Source organism: Leucoraja erinacea, chromosome 8 (genome assembly GCF_028641065.1).
Source record: "Leucoraja erinacea ecotype New England chromosome 8, Leri_hhj_1, whole genome shotgun sequence".
NCBI lineage: Eukaryota > Metazoa > Chordata > Chondrichthyes > Rajiformes > Rajidae > Leucoraja > Leucoraja erinaceus.
Genome location: NC_073384.1, coordinates 30332717 through 30354857, shown reverse-complemented (window position 1 = coordinate 30354857; position 22141 = coordinate 30332717). Strand labels below are relative to the sequence as shown.

Genomic DNA, 22141 nt, shown 5'->3' with positions numbered 1-22141 from the left:
TGGGCTACAGTGCTCTATCCTGGACTAACTCTCTGCCTGGTCTCGTAGACTTGCTCCATCTAGGAGGCGGACTCCCCCTTCAAACAAAAAAACATAGTCAATACTAAACAGCCAATACAAACTATTTTTGTTCTTTCAATTTCTTTTGTGTATAAAAAAGGATTTATTGAAACTGTTGATTTACAAAAAACAGACAGAAAACTAAGTTTGGCTTTGCTGAGAGAAAAAAAAACTGCAGCAATCTTTTGTACAGATGAAATATTGACTAGGAATATAGTCACCCCAGATATGAGAGTAAAAGTCTGTACATTCACTGGCATTTCGTTTTCCCCAGCCCTAGTTAACTTCACTGACTTCTCCAAGGTAAGAAAATACAATTCTGCATTAATATTATGCCCTCAACTGTATGAAAACATGCATATTCAACACTACATGCTTTACTTATTCTTCTGGATAAGGATGTTTGTAAAAAAAGTCATCAAAGTGTACAGCACAAGGGGAAAAATAAATTGCAGCATTTCTTCACTATGAAATTCAGAATATATATTACAGACCAAAATGTAGCACTGGGTGCTGGCAAACCAGGGTTCAAATGTAGTTTTGTTTTATTACAACGTGTGTTACACTACCAACCGATCAATTAGGACTACAAGTTATGGTTCGATTCGTGATATAGCTTAAAACAACTGCTTGAACCGAACATGGCAGCGGCCATTACTCCCTCTGGGAGAAGCCTCGGGTCATCACGGAAGGCTACCTTCTCTCCGTCTCCCGGTGCAGCGCATGTTGCTGTCTCCACATGCTAGGCCCCGCTGTTCCGCCTGTCGAGACCGTGTCCCGCTGCTCGGCTTGTCGTTGGCTCCACGGCTCTGCTCTGCTGCTGGTCCCGCTGCTCAGCTCGTCGAGACTGTGCCCCGCTGTAGGGGGCTTTTAGACCTGCTGGGTGAGTTCGGCTGCCACCGTGCTGCCCCAGACCACCACCCAAGCCCAAAGATTGGAGCCAGCGGCCGCGCGACCATAACGGCCGCCGGAAAAAAAAAGTGACAGTCGGGAAACTGCAAAGGAGATGGGAAAGTAGCAGAAAAAGAAAAAGAAAACTTCCAGAAGGTCACTTGACCTCAGTCACGAGGCACAGGTACATTTGCCAGCTTCTGCTTTTGGCCTCAAGGGGCACTGGCATTTACATTTGATATTACATTACATATACATCACAAATTCCATTCTAATACATTCAATGATGGTACATTACAAATACATCACAGCAGGGATCTGGAACTCTGCCTGAAAAGGAAGCCAAAGGTGAAACATCCATCACATTTATTCTAACAACTGAAAGAACCATGACCTAGGGAGTCGCTGACCAAATGCACAATAGTGGAACCCATAAGCCCGAGTCATAAATCTCCTTTCCTCCTACTTCGTGAAAGCCATTAACCTAGAACTGTCCCTTAGGTCTGACAGATCATTAGATTGGGGATAGGGTTATGTTTTGTTGTTTTGAAGTCCGTGTATAAAATAAAGAATTCTGCAGGATGGACGACTGGTTACACTGAGGGATCTAGTGTAATGTGGAAATTGTAGACATCAAAGCAACCATGTTGTCATCAAAGGAATCAGGATACATTGCCATGAGATCGTCTGTGTATCTGATTGGAAATTGCTCAGTTTTCATCAATTTGGTGAGAAGATGATGAAGTGTCATTGATCTCACAGTGTAGAGATACTCTATGACGTTTAAGTCCTGATAGGCATGCAGTCCCAGAATTGCTGATCAAACAGAGCATTGAAGAGGCACCATTATCCCACACTTACTCTTGAAGAAATAGCTTCTTGATTAGCTGGACCCAAGGTGTTCACCAAATAAATCAGCATCAGTCACAAAGAAGGTACAGTTAGCTTGCCATGTGTGTAAGTGATCAAAATCATTGCTAGCTGCCTTATTTTTCTGCTCCAGAACCAGTTAGGATTGTTTTGTTCTGCTGTAGAACATCTGGACTTGGCATCCTTCTCTTGTCCACTTTGTCAGGATTCATCTGTCTGAAGATGTGGCGAGGCAAGATGTTGCTCTGTGCGCTGGTGACAAACTTGCATCTCAGGTTAGTCTTTGTGTTGGAAGGAACGGCAGATGCTGTTTTACACCGAAGACAGACACAAAAAGCTGGAGTAACTCAGCAGGACAGGCAGCATCTCTGGATAGAAGGAATGGGTGGCGTTTCTGGTCGAGACCCTTCTTCAGTCTGAGCATCAGGAAGAGGGGGTTGCAGAGATTAGGGAAGTGTAAGAGATCAAAAGCGATAAAGATCAAGGAAGATGTATAATAGATCATTGTTAGCTCGGGGAAGATGACAACAAACAAACAGAGATACAATGTTATCAGGGGGACCGTCAGACTGGTCGCATGACTGGGAAGAGGGAGGGATGGAGAAAGAGGGAAAGCAAGGATTACTTGGTGTTTAAATCCTTGTGTTGTTCTTCTGAATGCAGACATAGAAACAACGAAAATAGGTGCAGGAGTAGGCCATTCGGCCCTTCGAGCCTGCACCGCCATTCAATATGATCATGGCTGATCATCCAACTCAGTATCCTGTACCTGCCTTCTCTCCATACCCCCTGATCCCTTTAGCCACAAGGGCCACTTTTGACATTTGTGAAGATCGCTTCATGATGATACTTATCATCCAAGTTATGAATTTGAATGGCCCCAACAATTGAGTATAGAAGTTGGGATGTAATGTTAAAATTGTACAAGGCATTGGTGAGGCCAATTTTGGAGTATGGTGTACAATTTTGGTCGCCTAATTATAGGAAGGATGTCAACAAAATAGAGAGAGTACAGAGGAGATTTACTAGAATGTTGCCTGGGTTTCAGCAACTAAGTTACAGAGAAAGGTTGAACAAGTTAGGGCTTTATTCTTTGGGGTGCAGAAGGTTAAGGGGGGACTTGATAGAGGTCTTTAAAATGATGAGAGGGATAGACAGAGTTGACGTGGATAAGCTTTTCCCACTGAGAGTAGGGAAGATTCAAACAAGGGGACATGACTTGAGAATTAAGGGACAGAAGTTTAGGGGTAACATGAGGGGGAACTTCTTTACTCAGAGAGTGGTGGCTGTGTGGAATGAGCTTCTAGTGAAGGTGGTGGAGGCAGGTTCGTTTTTATCATTTAAAAATAAATTGGATAGTTATATGGACGGGAAAGGGTTATGGTCTGAACGCAGGTGTATGGGACTAGAGGAGAATACGTGTTCGGCACGGACTAGAAGGGTCGAGATGGCCTGTTTCCGTGCTGTAATTGTTATATGGTTATATGGTTATAACATTGAGCACGAAGAACAGCTCATCATGTTGTTCTTGTGAGTGCACATTCTATTCCTTTTCTTTTGGTTTGCTGTGGTTTGTGTCCACTCCGCAGACTGACTGCCATTGGTTCTACTTTCAGAACTTCCTACAAAGGATTCCAAAGGCTGGGCAGTTGGTTTTATCACTGAACCCTCATTGGTTTTATCACTGAGCCCATGTGATCTGCCGCAATTCCTGCACATTTGCTATTTAGTTTTGGTTGGTGTTTGAGACATCTTCTCAGATATGAATATTTCGCTCTGTACTGTGTATAGGCCTTCACTGCATCTACTTTCCTGTCTGTAAGAGTCTTTAGAGACATTTTTGCCTATTTGTAGCTTCATGCTCTTGTGCTATGTCAATGGTATCTGGAGGGTCAATTGCTCATCCCTACTGATGAGAAACCTCTAGACATCTTTGTGGATTGTGCCCCATATGAATTGGTCCAGCAACTTGTCATTCACCTGTTGTGTATCTCTGAAATTACATTTCCATGCACATTATTTAAGTTTGGTAGGTAGTCATCCACAAATTCATCATTAGCTTGAGTTAGCCCTCGAAAAGTGTAGCGATGTATGCGATGGTGGATCTTCGATTCGAGGTATTTTCCAAACTTAGCTAAGAGAACTTTTGCCTTCGCTCTATACTACTCTTGCTGAAATGTCCAACAGTTGTGCAACTCTAGTCCATTCTGTCCTGTCCAGAGAAGCAGGTAGCTAGCTTTCTCTCTCACTGTCATTCTTTAATACACTGTTGAACATCAGGCCATGTTTTTGTCTAAATACAAGATACATGATACAATATACAAAGAATGTATTAGCCAAGTATGTAAGAGCATACAAGGAATTTGATTTGCTATACAGTCATATCAAATAAGCATCAAGCCACACAACTACATAAAAATTAACATAAACATAAAGTATTATCTTCTTCCCTCCTTTTCTGCCGTAGTCGGGGCAGTCAAACCATCCGCAGTTGGGGCTCCCGTAGCCGGCAATCTATGCTACTGCATCGGGGAGATCGAAGGTCCCGCGATCGGGGCGGTCAAAGCTCAGGCGGTTGGAGCTCCCGAAGTCGATCCCTGACAAAGGGACCACCAGCTCCAGGATGTTAGGCCGCCGTGCGGACGGAGATGTGATACGGAAAAAGTCGCATCTCCGTCGAGGAAAGAGATTTTAAAAGTTTTCCCCCACCCCTCACATAATACAAAACTAAAGATACAATAAAACATACATTAACAGCAAACTAAAAACAACAAAAGAAGAAAACGACGAAACTTACTGTTGGTGAGGTTGCCATCGTGCAGCGGCACCCGAGAATCTGGTGATAGCACTCATTATATTAGCTGCTTCCCAGTCTATTAGCGCTCTAGAATGGGCGTGTTTACTGCAGCCATGTCTGTTACGATGCGCACAGCTTTGCCGTTCCAAATGTACGTAACCAGCAAAGAACAGATTCAATTATATATATATATATATCTATATCAATATCGTTCATATATATATACACAAGTGAGATAGATATATATAATTGAATCTGTTCTTTGTGTATATATATATATAAAATTGAATCTGTTCTTTATATATATATATATATATATATATATACGTTTAAGTCTATAGTATGTTTGCTCACTTGTTTTCACAGGCATCTAGCAACAAAACAGTCAATCTAATATTGAAACTGAGTCCTCAGTAACTGGTGAAAGCATGTTCAGCACTTATGGGTCATCATAAGAATCATAACACATGCCACCGTTATCTTTTGGTGTTTTGAAATCCGTGTATAAAATCATGAACAGAGAACAGCATTTTATGTGGTAGTTCTCGTTTAATAATTTCCAACTAAAAATGGCCTCTGTTCTACTCCCGCTCTTGATCTCATGATGTCATTACATCATATACTTATTTGAATATCACAATCATATAGTTTCTAAACATGAGAATACAACAGATAGTTATTCCCAGAACAAAACAGCAGGGCTGCCTACATTGGTGAGAGTTGGGAGTGAGAAATTGCGAGAGACCAAGCTAGAGGGAGCGTAGCGACTGAGGGGGGGAGGGGGGTGAGATGCGGGTGTCCGCCCTCCCATGTTGCGAAGTTTTTGCATTTTTCAGCTTGAAATTGTGCAATTTGGTGCATACTGTAGAGTCTTTTAACTCACACTTGAATGTAATATTTGTGCTTTAAATTGGATTAGCTATGAATAAGGTTAGGCTAAATTACATTCCTAATTACATTCCACAGTAGATCCAGGCTCTGATCAACAGGTGCAGCACATGAATGATCTGAGTGTATTCATGTATGGAAATCAGATTATAATCAAGCACTTGGCCCATGTTGACTAACCTGGGTCTCACTGCACACCTGGTACTACTCCTGACCCTGACTCCAGTTGCATACCTTCTCTCATTCCTAACCCTGATTCCAGCCTTACATCTGGCCCCCTATTCTACTCTGATCATAGTTGCTTACCTGCTTAGGTTCCCAGTGCTGAACACTCCCATTGTCCCAGCTTTGACAGCACACCTAGTACTATTCCAGACCTTGACTCTGGATGCACACTTGGCCTTGCTCCTAAACCCTCTGCATTGACAATATATCTGGCCCACACATAAAGCCCCATATCCGACTCCCTGGACTTAACCTATTATGTTAAGTCAGGTGCTTATCTAATGCGGTAATCTTTCATGGGGCACTTCACATGTAGTTATTCCCAGAGTCCTGCGCATGCTTATTCTTCTTGCAGGATCTCGACTGGAAACGTTAACCATCATTCTGCCTCCGCAGATGCTGCCTGACCCGCTGAGTTCCTCCAGCAATTTGATTTTTGCTCAGTGCTTATTCCTCAGAAATATTCAGGCAAAAGAACAGATTTTGCTGGTTAAAACTACCATTTGTGGAACTGTTGCAAACTTGCTCCTATTTTACAAATTTGACTCCACTTCTCCGAAAATCCTTAAATTCTGACTGCTGCCGGGAGCAGGACATGGCCTCATTTGCTGCACTGGGTGACACTCATTCACTGCCCGGTCTGTGTCTTTCAATGTAAATTTGCATGGGGACATGCTTTGGAGGTGTGTGACGGTTCGATCAAGTTAGAATAACAGAGAATAAGGATGCTGCTCTCTTGTCAATAGACACGTACACAAGCAGTGGATATTAGTTTTGAAATTCTCGTTGATCACAGAATTTCTCACAACAGAGCGTGCAAATTTTGTGATCAGCGTGAGAGCGTGAGAATTGGGCAAAATGCGTGATTCTCATGCTCAATGCGTGAGAGTTGGCAGCTCTGAAACAGAAATCGCTGGAGTAACTCAGCGGGTCAGTCAGCATCTGTGGAGATAAATGGACTGGCAACCTTTCTAGTTGGTTACTTTTCTTCAGACTGATTCTGAAAACAGTCCCCTATCCATTCCCTCTATATATGCTGCCTGCGATGTAAAGCGCCTTGAGCATCTAGAAAGGCGTTATATAAATCCCATCCATTGTTATTATTATTATTGTCCTGCTGAGTTACTCCGGTACTTTGTGTTTCACTCAAGATTCCAGCATCTGCAGTTCCTTCTGTGTAGTTATTCACAGAGTCCTGCGCATGTTTATTCTTCTTGCAGGATCCCGACTGGAAACGTTAACCATCATTCGGCCTCAGCAGATGCTGCCTGACCCGCTGAGTTCCTCCAGCAATTTGATTTTTGCTCAGTGCTTATTCCTCAGAAATATTCAGGCAAAAGAACAGATTTTGCTGGTTAAAACTACCATTTGCGGAACTGTTGCAAACTTGCTCCTATTCTACAAATTTGACTCCACTTTAAAAAAAAAACCTGTCACGTACTGCCAGGTACTGCGAGGAAGAATATTGAAACCTACGTAGTTAAAAGCCACGCCTAACCACCTAATAACCGGGGGACTTTAGGGGAAGTAGTTATGATTCTCGGTTTGCAGATGGCTGTCACTGGAGGAATAATGTGTTAGTTAAACTGGCAAATATTTCCAACGAAGAATAAGACTGACCTAACTCCAGCACACGGACCAAAAGAGCGGCAGCTTCTGACTCACCTTAACCAACACTAACTGCTGCATAGCGAATGTGTTGAGAAAGGTCGCCATCAGGTACAGAAACATCACGGGTTCCACTGTGATGATGGTCCTCAGATTCATTCCAACGCTTTAAAGTGTCCAGCGAGGGCAAGGTGGGTGTTGGAAGCCACCTGCAGCCAGTCCCTGCATCGGGCCACGGGTAAATGGAGCTGGGGGAGGGACAGGTGAGTGATAGGGGACAGGTGACTGATAGGACACAGGTGAGTGACAGGGGACAGGTGAGTGACAGGGGACAGGTGAGTGACAGGGGACAGGTGAGTGACAGGGGACAGGTGAGTGATAGGGGACGGGGTGACCCACTGTCCGGCCCGGGATGGACCGTCCTCCGCTGCCCGGGAGCACCTATAGCAAAGTTCACGGCACTTTTGCTGACAACTTCACAGCCTAACTTCCCTGAATGCATGGAGGAAGTTTTACTCTGCGGGGTGTACGTAATGCCTAGCACCAGTGCATTTGCGAGTCACATGTTATACTTCCTCTTAGTTCGAAAAGGTTCCACGCATATGAGGGAACTCAGTAGTGCCTTTCCTTTCTCGTTACCCCGAGTCAGAATTCAGGAACCTGTGCATGTGTGTAACAGCGGCGAAAGTCCAATGTCAGTTTTAGTACTGACATTAATGTTAGTTGAAAATTAATCCCTTTTGAATGCACACACTTCCTGTGAAAGGCGTTACTATCTGCCATCACTCCTTTCATCACCGTGTAAGTGTGTGTAGACAGAATTTGCGAACGTCTCTGTATGAAATGTTTAGGGAGAAAATGTCGATGCTTGTTTAAACCGAAGACAGACATAAAAGGCTGGAGTAACTCAGCGAGACAGGCAGCATCACTGGAGAAAAGGAATAGGTGACGTTTCGGGTCGAGACCGTTCTTCAGACTGAGATTCAGGGAAAAGAGGAAAGGGGGATACAGGTTTCCCTGCATCCGCAGGAGATACAACACCTGCTCTCTCGACTATGTCCAGGAATCCTGACTGTCCTTTCAGGTGAGGCAGTCTTCCTCATGGAAGGGAAGGCTGCTAGAAGTGGGTGTGGGAGCAGGCAGACCAGTATAAACCACAACCACATATGCAAACTTCAGAATACATTTTAGCTGTTTTCCCTGTCCAGTTGTGCCACTCCTTGTCTGGTTAATGATTTGTCCCCCTGTGTTGGTATTCCTCTCTGCTCCATCACCTATCATACTTGTATTATTAAAAGGAAGTGGGCCAAACAATGGCAGATGGAATTTATCTCCGATAAGTGTAAGATGATGCATTTTGATAAGTCAAACTACGGCAGGACTTACACTGGCAAGGCTCCGGGGAGTGTTGTAGACCAGGGAGACCTGAATGTATAGACACACCGTTCTCTGATAATGGTGACTCAGGTAGACAGGGTGGTGAAGAAGGCATCTGGTACACTTCCTTTCACCAGTAAGAGTATGAGTACAGGAACTGGGATGTCATGCTACATCTGTTCAAATGTTGATGAGATTACATTAGAGGTATTGTGCACTTTTCTGGCTGCTTTGTTAAAGGAATTATATCATTAGCTGGAAAGGTTGCAGAAAAAAATGACCAGGATGTTACCAGAACTCAAGGGATTGATTTATAAGGAGTGGCTGAGTAAACTGGGACTTTAGAGTGTAAAGGGGTAAGGGGTGACCTTACAGAGGTATACAAAATCATTAGTGGCATAGATAAAGTGAATGGTCACATCTTTTTCCCAGAGTAGAGGAGTTCAGAACTAGAGGGCATAGGTTTATGGTGTGAGGGAAAAGATTTAAAAGTGGCCTGAGGAGTAAATTATTCCATGCAGTGGGTGATGTGCATAAGGAAGTAACTACCAGAGTAAGCTGTAGCTGCAGATACAATGGCAACATTTAAAGGACTTGGATAGGAAAGATTTAGAGGGATATGGGCCAAACTCGGATAATGGGACTGGGTCAATTCAAAAACCTTATACAGGTCCACCACCAATATTCTGGCAACTGATGGTCTGGCACCTCCTTAAATCCAGACAAAATTATGGGAACGCACTGGACGACCACAGAAGGCATTGCGTGTGGCGCAAGCTCTTTCGGGGCACGTGCCTCCATCCCAAAAGAGTTAATTGTTTCTATTAATAAAATTAATAAAGTTTCTCGCAGCCCGTGGTGCTTTAGAGAAATGGGATATAATTAGTGGGTCAAAGGGGTATTGTTGAGTTCTTATTAAGTGACCTCTGTTGCTCCAGTGAAACGGATATTATGTCTGTCATTCCACCAAATGTAATTTTGAAATGAACGTGTGCCTACAGTATATTTATAATAAGAAATATAACTTTTCTTCCATGCTTTGGAGAAAGAAATGGGGCTAAAGACTGAGAATATTGTTTTAATGTTTCTAGGAACCAGAGAAACAACGCTGCCCACTTTTAATATTGTGTTCAACTAAAGGAGCCATCATTCCATAGTGTCGGGGACCAGTTTCAATCCAGTCCTCAAGTGCAGTCTGCGTGGACTTTGTGTGCTCTCCCTGTGACCAATTGCAGTTTGTTCAGGTGCTCTGGCTTCTTCTCACATCCTGAAGAAGTGTGGGTTGGTAGGTTAATTGACCACTGTAAATAGCCCTGAGTGTATAGGTGAGTAATACAATTTTGGGGGTGTTTGGGGGGAATTTTAGGGAGAATCAAAAATGGGATTAATGTAAGATGAATGAAAATGGGTAGTTGATGGATAGTGCTGTTTATTTCTATAACTGTATTACTGGAATTCTCTCCATAAATGTCTGTATCTTCTACCTTATTTTTCCCCTTGGGTGTAGTTGTACTTCTCCCACCAAGAAGGATAAGGGCAGTGGAAGCATGGGAACACAATTTCTTTCAGGCTGCCCTCCGAGGTACAAATTTGACTTGAAAATGTATCACCAGTCCTTCATCATAGTTGGGCCTAAATCCTGAAACTGTCCCCTTAATATTGTGCAAACATGTTAACCTGGAGGACTCCAGTGGTTCAATAATGCTCACCATTATATTCGCAGGGCAAATCTTCTTCTTGTGTATGGCGTGCACAGCCTAAAGTTTTAAGTCAACTTGTTCTATTTGATCTAATTATTTGTGCACATCGGGTTGATTGCATTAGTCGAAACAGGGTGGACCACATGAAGGTTGCAATCTCCAAATAACGATTGGCAATAAATGCAGGCATAGCAGTGACAGTCAGACCCTGAAAATGTATTTTATAAATACAATCTGTACTTCTTTCTACAATCAGTTCCTTGATCTTGTTGACATTGAGAGCAAGGTTGTTATCCTGTTACAATTCAATGTGATTATCAATCTCCCTCAAATACTCTGACTCATTACCCATAATTTATCCAACAACGGTGGTATCATCAGTGAATTTACACAGTCATGTCCATAGAGTGAGTAGAACAGGGGGTTTAGAGTCAAAGAGCGATACAAAGTGGAAACAGGCCCTTCGGCTCAAGTCGCCCACACCGGCCAACAATGTCCTAACTACACTAGTGCCACTTGCCTGCGTTTGGTCGATATCCCTCCAAACCTGTCCTACCCATGTACCTGTCTAATTATTTCTTAAATGATGGGATAGTCCCAGCCCCAACTACCTCCTCTGGCAGCTTGTTCCATAGATCCACCACGCTTTGTGTGAAAAGGTTACCCCTCGGATTCCTATTAAATCTTTTCTCCTTCACCTTGAACCCGTGTCCTCTGGTCCTCGATTCCCCTAATCTGGGCAAAAGACTGTGCACCTACCCAATCTATTCTTCTCATGATTTTGGATACCTCTATAAGCTCTCCCCTCATCCTCCTGCGCTCCATGGAATAGAGACGCAGACTACAAAACCTCTCCCTATAGCTCACACCCGCTAGTCCTGGCAACATCCTCATAAATTTTTTCTGAACCCTTTCAAGCTTGACAATATCTTTCCTATAACATGGTGCCCAGAACTGAACACAATATTCTAAATGCGGTCTCACCAACATCTTACACAACTGCAACATGACCTCCCAACTTCTATACTCAAAACTTTGACTGATGAAGGCTAATGTGTCAAAAGCCCTTTTGACCACCTTATCCACCTGCGCTCGACTTTCAATGAACCTTGCTACTAGATCCCCCTGCTCTACAACATTACCAAGAGGCCTACCATTTACTGTGTAGGTCCTGCCCTTGTTCGACGTCCCAAAAAGCAACACCTCACACTTTTCTGTATTAAATTGCATCAACCAACCTGGCCAATCGATCCAGATCCTGCTGCAATCTTTCATCACTTTCATCTGCAATTTCATTCACTATCTGCAAAACCACTAAGTTTTGGATCACTTAGCACACATCCTTGAAGTTCCCCTTTGCTGATGGTTATCGAGGAGGAAGTGTTGTTGCCTATTCATACTGATTGTGGTCTGCTGATGAGGAAGTTAAGGATCCAGTTGCACAGGGATGAGCAAAGACCCAGTTCCATGAATGTAATATATGTGAAGTATGGAGGGGGTGATGCTGTTGAATTCTGATCTGTAGTCAATAAACAACAGCCTGACATATGTGTTCTTATCATCCAAGTGGTCCAGTGCAAAGTGGGGAGAGAGCAAGATCGCATCCCCGTTGATCTATTGTGATAGTGGGGAATTTATAGTTGATCTAGGGTTCTTGCTAAGGTAGGAGGAGTTGATGTGCCTCATAACCAACCACTTGATCACCATGATTGGTAATGCCATCAGTCTGTAGTCATTGAGGCATGTCACATAGAAACATAGAAAATAGGTGCAGGAGTAGGCCATTCGGCCCTTCGAGCCTGCACCGCCATTCAATATGATCATGGCTGATCATCCAACTCAGTATCCTGTACCTGCCTTCTCTCCATACCCCCTGATCCCTTTAGCCACAAGGCCACATCCAACTCCCTCTTAAATATAGCCAATGAACTGGCCTCACCTTACTCTTCTTAGGCACCAGTATTATTGATGCCCATTCATGGCAAATGGGAAACCTCAGACCTTTGTAATGAGGGTTTGAAGATGTCCACACAGGCTCCAGTCAGTTCTTCCATACAGGTTTTAAGAACATGGCCAGGTACACCATCAGGTCCAGACATTTTCTGAGGGTTCATCCTCCTAAAGGATCTTCTGACATCGGCCCTCTGTGACTGTGTTTATGATGTTCATTGGGAGTTATGGGGGCCTGAGAAGGCACTTGGTCTTATACCTCTCGAGGTGTGTATAGAACTCATTGAGCTCATCGGGAGTGATGTCCAGCTCTCGTTTGAGCTGCCACTTGGTTTTGCCTTGTAGGAAGTTACGGTGTGCAAGCCCAGCCACGGCTGCCAAATGTCTGTCTCATCCTGCAATTTGGAGCAAAAGTGTCTCTTCACATTTCTGATGGCTTTATCGAGGATGTACCTGGATGTCCTACATGAACCTGCATCGCCAGACTTGAATGACCAAGATCTGTTCCACTGTTGATGGTAAACGTCCTGGTTCATCCAGGATTTCTGGTTAGGGAATACATGGATGGTGTTGGTGAAAACACTTTCCTCCACACATTTCCTTATGAAGTCGGTAACAATCGTGATGTATTCATTCAGGTCTGTTGCTGAGCCCTTGAATATCTCCCAATCTACTAACTCCAAGCAGTCATGGATATTTTCCTGTACCTTCCTTAACTTGGTCTGTGCATCAATGGGACGGTGAGAGAATAAAATAGGTTTAGGTTCGATGGCACCTTAAGGTTGTTGCGGTTCAGTGGGATGAAGATCCTATTTCTGTAATGCAATGATGGTATGACTTTAGGTTCCGTCAGTTGCTTAGTGGATGAATTCTAGATGTGATGTGGATCTGAACTATGGAACCTACAGGGCCATACATAAGTTCATAAATTATAGGAGCAGAATTGGGCCATTCTGCACATCAAGTCTACTCCACCATCCAATCATGGCTGATCTATCTTTCCCTCTGAACCCCATTCTCCTGCCTTCTCCCCATACACCCGTACAAATCAATTATCTGTCAATCTGCCTTAAAAATATCAATTGACTGCCTCCACAGCAGTCTATGGCAATAAATTCTACTGATTCACCACCCTCTGACTAAAGAAATTCTCCTCATCTCCTCTCCAACCATGCGTCCTTTTATTCTGAGGCTTTGGCTTCTGGTCCAAGACTTTCCCCCTAGTGGAAACATCCTCTCCACATCCACTCTATCCAGGCCTTGCACTATTTGGTAAGTTTCAATGAGGCCCCTCCTCATCCGTCTAAACTCAACCTGTGACATGAGGGGGAACTTCTTTACTCAGAGAGTGGTAGCGGTGTGGAATGAGCTTCCAGTGGAAGTGGTGGAGGCAGGTTCGTTGGTATCATTTAAAAATAAATTGGATAGGCATATGAATGAGAAGGGAATGGAGGGTTATGGTATGAGTGCAGGCAGGTGGGACTAAGGGAAAAAAGTTGTTCGGCACGGACTTATAGGGCCGAGATGGCCTGTTTCCGTGCTGTAATTGTTATATGGTTATATGGTTATATGGTGATGTGTTGATTTCTCTGATCGTTAGCTGGAATGGTGCTAGGATTTACTGTAGGAATCCTCACCTCTGGGCAGGGAAGGGGACAAATCAGTCCATGAAAAATCAGCCACAGTTCACTTTCTTTAATTGCTTTTAAATGATCTCTTCTGGGAATGTTCAACTTCAGCTGGGCAGCAGACAGTTGGTGATGAATTGCATGTGCATCTGATTCCATCTTCTTTCCATTTAGTCACTGGAGAGCTCTCACTGAAGATCAAAATGTGTCACCTTTGTGGATCATAAGCAGACTGAGTGGTGACACCGTCCATGGTGAATTAGCCTGCCAGCACACATTTTTTAAGTCTGGTGCAGGACCTCAATAAAGCACTTGCATTACCTATATGAAATACACAGCAAATAATTGTTCAGTGATTGAAAATCAAAAAACTGCAGATACTGCAGAGTTCTGAAATAAAATTAAAATGCCAGAAAGACTCCGCAAATCAAGCAATGTCTCTTTTAAAGGGCGTTTGGACTGTTAAATGGACAAGAAAGGTGAGGAGAATATGGGTCAAACACGAGCAAATGAGACTTGTGTAGATGTGCATCTTTGTCATCATGGACGAGGTGGGCCGAAGGTCTGTTTCCACACTCTGTGATTCGTGGCGACACAACAGCGCAGTGGTGGAGTTGCTGCCTTACAGAGACAGTGACCCGGATTTGATTCTGACAGGGGGTGCTGTCTGTACGGATTTGTCTGTTCTCCCCATGACTTGTGTGGGTTTTCTCCGGTGGCTCCGGTTTCCACCCACACTCCGAAGATGCACAGGTTTGTAGGTTAATTGGCTTGGCATAATTGTAAATCATCTCTAGCATGTAGGATAGTGTTAGATTGTGGGGATCACTGCTCAGGGGGACTTTGTGGGCTAAAGGGCCTGTTTCCGCTTCGTGAAAGAAAAACAGAGTTAACGTTTCAGGTTCAAAGAAACTGCAACATACAGCATTGATCAGTAGGTAACATTGGGCTGTCTGGGATAGCAATAGATACCAATCGCAGTGGTGATGGCCAGGTGAATTAAAAGGAATGGCCACTTGGATCAGGGAGTGATCTATTGGCCCCGTCCCAATAAGACTTTGTAGTGGGAAGCAAGTACAGTCTTGATTAAAGCTGTTTTCAAAGTATTTTAATTAGTTTCTGAGAGCGTGCATCAAATCTTTGAAATAAATCTCATATTATCCCCATCATATTCATCAATGAACATCATATTCATGAATGAATATCATATTCGGAATGAATATGATGTTCATCTTCTAATTTGATTTGACCAGTGCACTATAAATTACTTTTATAGATGGTGACACATCTTACCAGCAATTCCAATTTCTGTGCTATTTTGTAGTATTTTCATCGTCTCACCTTTAAAGAGTTGTGTCATTGGAAAATGCAACCCATAATAGATAAGTTTTTGTTAGGCAGGGGTATTTTGGGTTATGGAACCAAAGCAAGCAAATGGCTTTCAGATAGAGATCAGCATTAATCTAATTGACTGGTGGACCAGGCTTGGGGGATTGAATGCCTGTTTCTACCTTGCTGTGAATGAGGAAAATTGATTGCAGGCGTGAATACCATCCTGATGGCTGAAAGATTATACAGGTAGCACAAAGTGGACATTGTCCTGACAGGAGGAGTCAAGGAGAGATCTGCGACAAGGCACTTACTGCCCATAAATCATCAGGTGAAACATAAAGATTAATGAAATTTTAAAAACAACTGATGGGAAAACAACATTAGTTGAGAATAGCTGGTGCAAAAGCCATTAAGATTCATCGGTTCTGTAGGAATCATCTATCACGTTCAGTGCTTATAAGGAGATTTTTTTAAACAATTCTGGGATAAAGCATTCAGCTGCTGAATATGATACTGAATATAAAAACTCATGTGACCTTGGTGACAATAGTGAGAAGCTTTCTCTGTTCTGCAGAAATATCCCTGAATTCAGAGTAACAATGAGATTTTCTCCTAATGCCAGCATACATTATGCTAAAATACAATGGGGGTGGGCAGGGGGTGGGAAAGAAAGTACAATTCACAGATCATTTAAGCAGGTCTGGAGAATGCATGCCATAATTAACCTACTCACTCGGGACCTACTAATTGCATGCTGCTTGCCAGCTGCTGCATCCTTTGGCAAGGGTCGAACATTGTGTGTGACCAACGTCAGTTTAGACTTTTAGACTTTGGAGGTACAGCGCAGAAACTGCCTCTTCAGCCCACGGAGTCCGCTCCGATCAGCAATCACCCAGTACACTAGCATTACCCTGCACACTAGGGACAATTTACAATTTTACTAAAGCCAATTAACCTACAAACCTGTACATATTTGGATTATAGGAGGAAACTGGAGCACCCGGAGAAAACCCACATAGGTCACGGGGAGAGCATACAAACTCCGAAAGCACCTGTAGTCAAGATCGAACCCAGATCTCTGGTGCTGTAAAGCAACAACTCTACCGCTGCCTCAAGTTAAAGATAACAAAAACTGAAAATGCTGGAAACACTCAGGATGTCAGATGGCATCTGTGGAACGGGAATAGAAATATTTCAGTTCCAAGACTACTTTGTCGACTTAATTAGTGTAGAATGATCTGTTGAATGCGGAGGCTGGTGGGGTAGGATGCGAGGACCACGGGCACCCTGTCCTTATTCAGTCCAGAAGAGGAGCTGAGGGCAGAGGGATGTGAGATGGATGAGATGCAGTCAAGGGCTCTCTTAACAATGACTAAGGGGAAGCAGCTGTTCAGAAAAAATGAAGACAATTCAGATGCTCCTGAAGGTGACAATCACAGAGATATCACTGAGTTATACAGCATCAAAACAGGTCCTTAAGCCGACTCATCCATGCCAACCATATTGCCTAACCCACCCAGTCCCACTTGCCTGCATCTGCCTATTACCCCCCAAACCTTTTCTAACCATATATCTGTCCAAGTGTCTTTAAACTGTCATAATTGTACCATCAGGCAGCTCAGGTACCCGCAACCTTCTACTGTATGTGATAAAGCTGCTCCTCAGGTTCGTTTTAAATCTTCTCCTTTTCCCCTCTTCACCTTAAACCTAAGCCCCGTAGTTTTAGTCCCCTATTCTAGCTGTTCACATTATCCATATTCCCCCCTCCACTCATGATATTTTAAACTATAAGGTCAAAGCAGAATGATACTAATTGGCACTGGAATGCACTGCTTGGATTTAAGTAGAGGTAAATTCAATTGTGAGGGCACTGAATGACTATATGAATGGAAAGAGTTAGCGTGACTTATTTTGCAGGGTTTGGTGAAAGGGCCTTTGACTACATCTCAGCATTTAACTTCCAAACTTCATTCCAAACTTGTTACCAAGCACAGAGAACTGCATCTCCCTGCAACTGGATCATTACTTCTTCCTGGATGGAACACAATCGGTACAAATTAGCAACAACACTTCTTCCTCAATAGCCATCAGCACAGAAGCACTTCAAGGTTGTGTGCTCAGCCCCCTGCTCTACTCACTCTAAACCCATGACTGTGTGGCCGGACACAGTTCCAACTCCATCTTTATATTCGCTGATGACACCTCCATAGTCGGACGAGTTACAGATTATGATGAGTCAGAGTATAGGAGGGAGATAGATTGGCTGATTGAATGGTTCTAGAATAAGAACCTTGCTCTCAACATCAGTAAATGAAGGGACTGATTGTTAACTTTAGAAGAGGAGAGCCAAGTATTCACAAATGTGATTGTCTTGGACCCAGCACGTTGTTGCAATCATTAAATAACAACCAATACCTCTACTTCATTAGAAGATTGAGGAGATTCAGTATGTCAATGAATTCTCTCTTGAACTTCTACATGTTTATAGTAGAGAGCATATTGACTGGTTGCATCACAGCCTGTTTTGACAACTTGAATGCCCAGGAATAAAGGAGATTACAAATAGTGGTGGACACTGCCTGGCCCACAGCAGGTACTGATCTCCCCACCATTGTAGGGATCTACAAGAGGCACTGTCTCAAAAAGGCAGCCAGCATTATCAAGGACACGGACCACCCTGGCTCTATTCAAGGATCCCAGCAGTTCTTCCAGGTGAGACAGAGGTTAGTGTGCACCTCCTCTAAACTCATCTGCTGCATCTGGTGATCCCAATGTGACCTCCTGGACATCAGCGAGACCAAGCATACCCGCAGTGACCATTTTGTTGAACACTTGCGCTTGGTTCATCAAGGCCTACTGGATCTCCTGGTTCCTAACCATTTTAACTCCCCTTTGAATTCCCACTCTAATCATCTTGTCCTGAGCCTCCTCCATGGCCAGGGTGAGGCCACACGCAAACTTGCAGAACATCACGTCATATTCCGCTTAGGTAGCTTACATTCCAACAATATAAACATTGATTTCCACAATTCTAGGTAAGCTCCAACAACTCCCCTCCCCTTTACCCTGCTCTTACTCACACCAATTTATCCACCTCCCGTTCTATATTCCTTTGTCTAGCTTCACAATTTGCAACACTTCAATCCCTTAATCTCAAACATTCAACTTAAATCTCTGGCGTTGTTCTCACCATCTGTCTATAAAAAGGTCCCTTTGTCTGTGTCCATCTATTACTGGCCTCGCTTTGTCTGCCTCTCCTCTCCACCAGCTATCTCCTCCCCTCCCCTATCCCCTCACAATTAGCCTGAAGAAGAAACGTTCTGATTTGAAACGTCACCTATCCGTGTTCTCCAGAGATGAGGCCTGGCCCATTGAGTTACTACAGTCTTTTGTATCTTTTTAGATGCTAATTTCAGTCTGTGGTGTTGTGGTTAATTAAATGTGCAGAATAATTGTATAAGAGCCAGGAAGACATGATGCAGCTCTGTAATACGTTGATTACCTGCAGTTGGAGTATTGCATGTAGTTCTGGATGCCACATTACAATATGATGTGGAGGCTTTGGAGAATATGCAGAAGAGGATTACCAAAATGTCTGGATTAGTGAGTGTTAGCTATGAGAAGAGTTTAGATGAACTTGGATTGATTTCTCTTAAATGCCAGAGATTATAGGGAGACCTGATAGAAGTATGGATAATTTATAGAACGAGCTGCCAGCAGAGGTAGTTGAGGCTGGGATTATCCCAAGTTAGACAGGCACATGGATGGGACAGGTTTGTAGAGATATGGACCAAATGCAGACAGGTGAGACTAGTGTAGCTGGAACATGTTGGTCTGTGTGGGTAAGTTGGGCTGAAGGGCCTGTTTCCACATTGTATCACTCTATGACTCTATGCCTCTATCACGAGAGGCATAGATCAGGTAGACGGTCAGAACCTTTTTCTCTGGGTCGAAATGCCAAAGACTCTAGGGCATCTGCTTTAACGGAGCTAATTTTAGATCAGGTAGACCGGTGCAGAACTTATTGGGTCTCTGGGTCAACCCCAAAGACTAGAGTTCATTGCTTTAAGGGTCAGAAACCTTTTAGCTGCTTTTAGGTGAGCTCCTCAACTTTTAAAAGTTGACTAGACCAAGTGCAGACCTATTGGGTCTGCTCCACCAACGCACCTGTTCCCTACCCATAGCTCCCAGGGGAGGAATGCTCCTCAACTCAAGCCATTCCCGAATGTAAGATTCCAGTACTCCCCTTGCCTCCCTCAGCAGCGCTATATAAAAAATTCCAATTGCACTTGTCCTGCATGTTGCAATAGCAATTCGCGCTCACCCTGCTAGTCAGGTAAGTTAGTGATGTTTAAGAGCCTTTTAGATAGGCGGATTGATATGCAGGGAATGGAGGGGTGTGAATCATGTGCAGACAGATGAAGTTTTAGTTTTAGTTTAGTTTAGAGATACAGCGCAGAAACAGGCCCTACAGCCCACTGGGTCTGTGCCGACCAGTGATCCCTGCCTTCACCCACTAGGGACACTTTTTACATTTACCAAGTCAATTAACTTACATACCTGTACGTCTTTGGAGTGTGGGAGGAAACCGAAGATCTCGGAGAAAACCTACGCAGGTCACGGGGAGAACGTACAAACCCCGTACAGACAGCACCCGTAGTCGGAATTGAACCCGGGTCTCCAGTGCTGCACTCGCTGTAAGGCAGCAACTGCTCCGCTGCACCACCGTGCTGCCTTATCTCTGTCTTGTCTTGTGGGCTGATGGACCTGTTCCTGTGCTGTACTGTTCTATGCACTATGTTTAATATGAAATGCAAATACATGGCATGGAAAAATGGAATTTGAAGAGCATATGTTGACAGGTTTTGTTGAGAAGGATGCCTTAACCATGTAAGCTAAGCAGTTTATAACCATTCTTGTAAGATTAGATTATCTGCTTAGTAATCATTGCAAGTGAAGTATTGCAACAATTTACGGAGTGTTGCCTTGTGTTAGCCTTGTGTTAGTTTTGATGGCAGCAGCTGTTGTTAGAGCTTGCTGGCCTTCAGTGTCAAGGCAGCGTCACTGGCATTCACAATGAAAGATTAACAATAGAGATATGGCAGGTTTATTAAGAAATAATGTACCATTCATTGTAGGAAATGCCTTTAAGGTTTTGTATGTTATCAATTAATAATAATAATTCCTCCTATTCTTCTTCCCATCTTTATTCCTCTGGGATAAGTTGCCATGCAAAATCTGTTATTTCTGAAGGGGGATATTTTACATTTAAAACGGAGAATGGAGCAATGGCTTTGATTAGATATACATTTGTGGTTCACTGTCATTGCTTCTCAGCCCTTAGTACAATCAAGGAATCACATGTAACAAAATTAATGTATCACCAGGTTGGACATTTATGAAGAGCCAGGATTTAAGGGAGAGCACAAATTTGATACACGTTACTTTTCTATGCATACATTCTGATGGTATTTTCCATTTGTAATGTTACTTAGTTTAGTTTAGTTTCAAGTTACAGGGTGGAAACAGGCCCTTTGGCCCACCGAGTCTGTGCCAACCAGAGATCCCCGCCCATTAACACTATCCGACACACAATAGGGACAATTTAAAATGTTACCAAAGCCAATTAATCTACAAACCTGTACGTCTTTGGAGTGTGGGAGAAAACCAGAGCTCCCGGGGATAAACCATGCAGGTCGCAGGGAGAATATACAAAACCCGTACAGCCACGTACCTGTAGTTAGGATTGAACCCCGGTCTCTGTTGCTGTGAGGCAGTAACTCTACCGCTGCGCCACCATGCCACCCAAGTTACTGCTTGGGTCTATCCCTTTTCTTGTATCTATGTTGTATCTCAAACCTTGAAAAGTAAATTATTGTGAGCCTGTGTAACATATTTGTATCTGACCTTTGGTCATATCAGAATAGAAATGTTATTTTTGAGGTCTGTGTTGCCAAGCCAAGTAGTGTTTCCATTGGTTATTGAATTGCTAGTTGATCATTGCATCAGATCATGGTGATTCTAGCCCTAACAAATCTAATAACGTTTATTACAATCAGTCTACTCTTTTAAGTTGTCAACTGTCCGACCATGTTCTGCACTTTGTTTATGTTCCCATTTGTACTATCTGGTGTAGTATAATTTGCCTGGATATGGCATAATACAAAGTTTGTTCACTGTATCTCAGTACACGTGACAATAATAAATCAATATCAATACCAAATGTACAAATGACAGCAGATTGTGCGTTAATGTACAGAAACATCAATTCAATAACAGCAAAAGGGTAACAAGGGAGAAAATAGTTCCTCGTAAGACTCAACATCATTATACATGCATTGAGCTCAGAAAATGGGCCAGATATTAAATGAATACTTCTCATCTTTATTTACTGAGGAGAACACCATAGAAGCAAAATAATTTAGAAAAATGAGTAGTGATGTGTTGGACCATGTTCCAAGTTACAGAAGAGTAGGTGATAGCAGTCTTAAAGTATATTAAGGTGGATAATTACCTAGGCCATGAATTAGTAAATCATTGGATATTGTGGGAAGCTGGGAAGTTATAGTGGACAATGAGAAGTCCATCCAAGTTTACAAAAGGTTTTAGTTCAACTAGGGAAGTGGGAAAAGGAAAGAGAGACAGAATTTAATGTGGACAAATGTGAGGTGATGCATTGTGAGAAGTCAAAGAAGAGCAGGATTTATATAGTAAATGGTCAGGCCCTGGAGACAGTTGTAGAGCAGAGAGATTTGGGATACAGCTACATGGTTCCCTGAAAGTGATGATACAGATAGATAGGGTGATGAAGAAAG

General features: G+C 43.2%; 1 protein-coding gene across 1 annotated transcript in view; it reads right to left on the bottom strand.

Moving 5' to 3' along the window:
* Positions 1-13938, bottom strand: part of zgc:174356 (uncharacterized protein LOC100137120 homolog) — a 108252-nt gene extending 94314 nt beyond the window's left edge. Inside the window, exon 1 of the mRNA XM_055639321.1 lies at positions 7397-13938. Within this exon, the coding sequence (XP_055495296.1) occupies positions 7397-7498 (102 nt within the window). The 5' untranslated portion in view covers positions 7499-13938. The remainder of the gene's footprint in view (positions 1-7396) is intronic.
* Positions 13939-22141: the final 8203 nt, after the last annotated feature.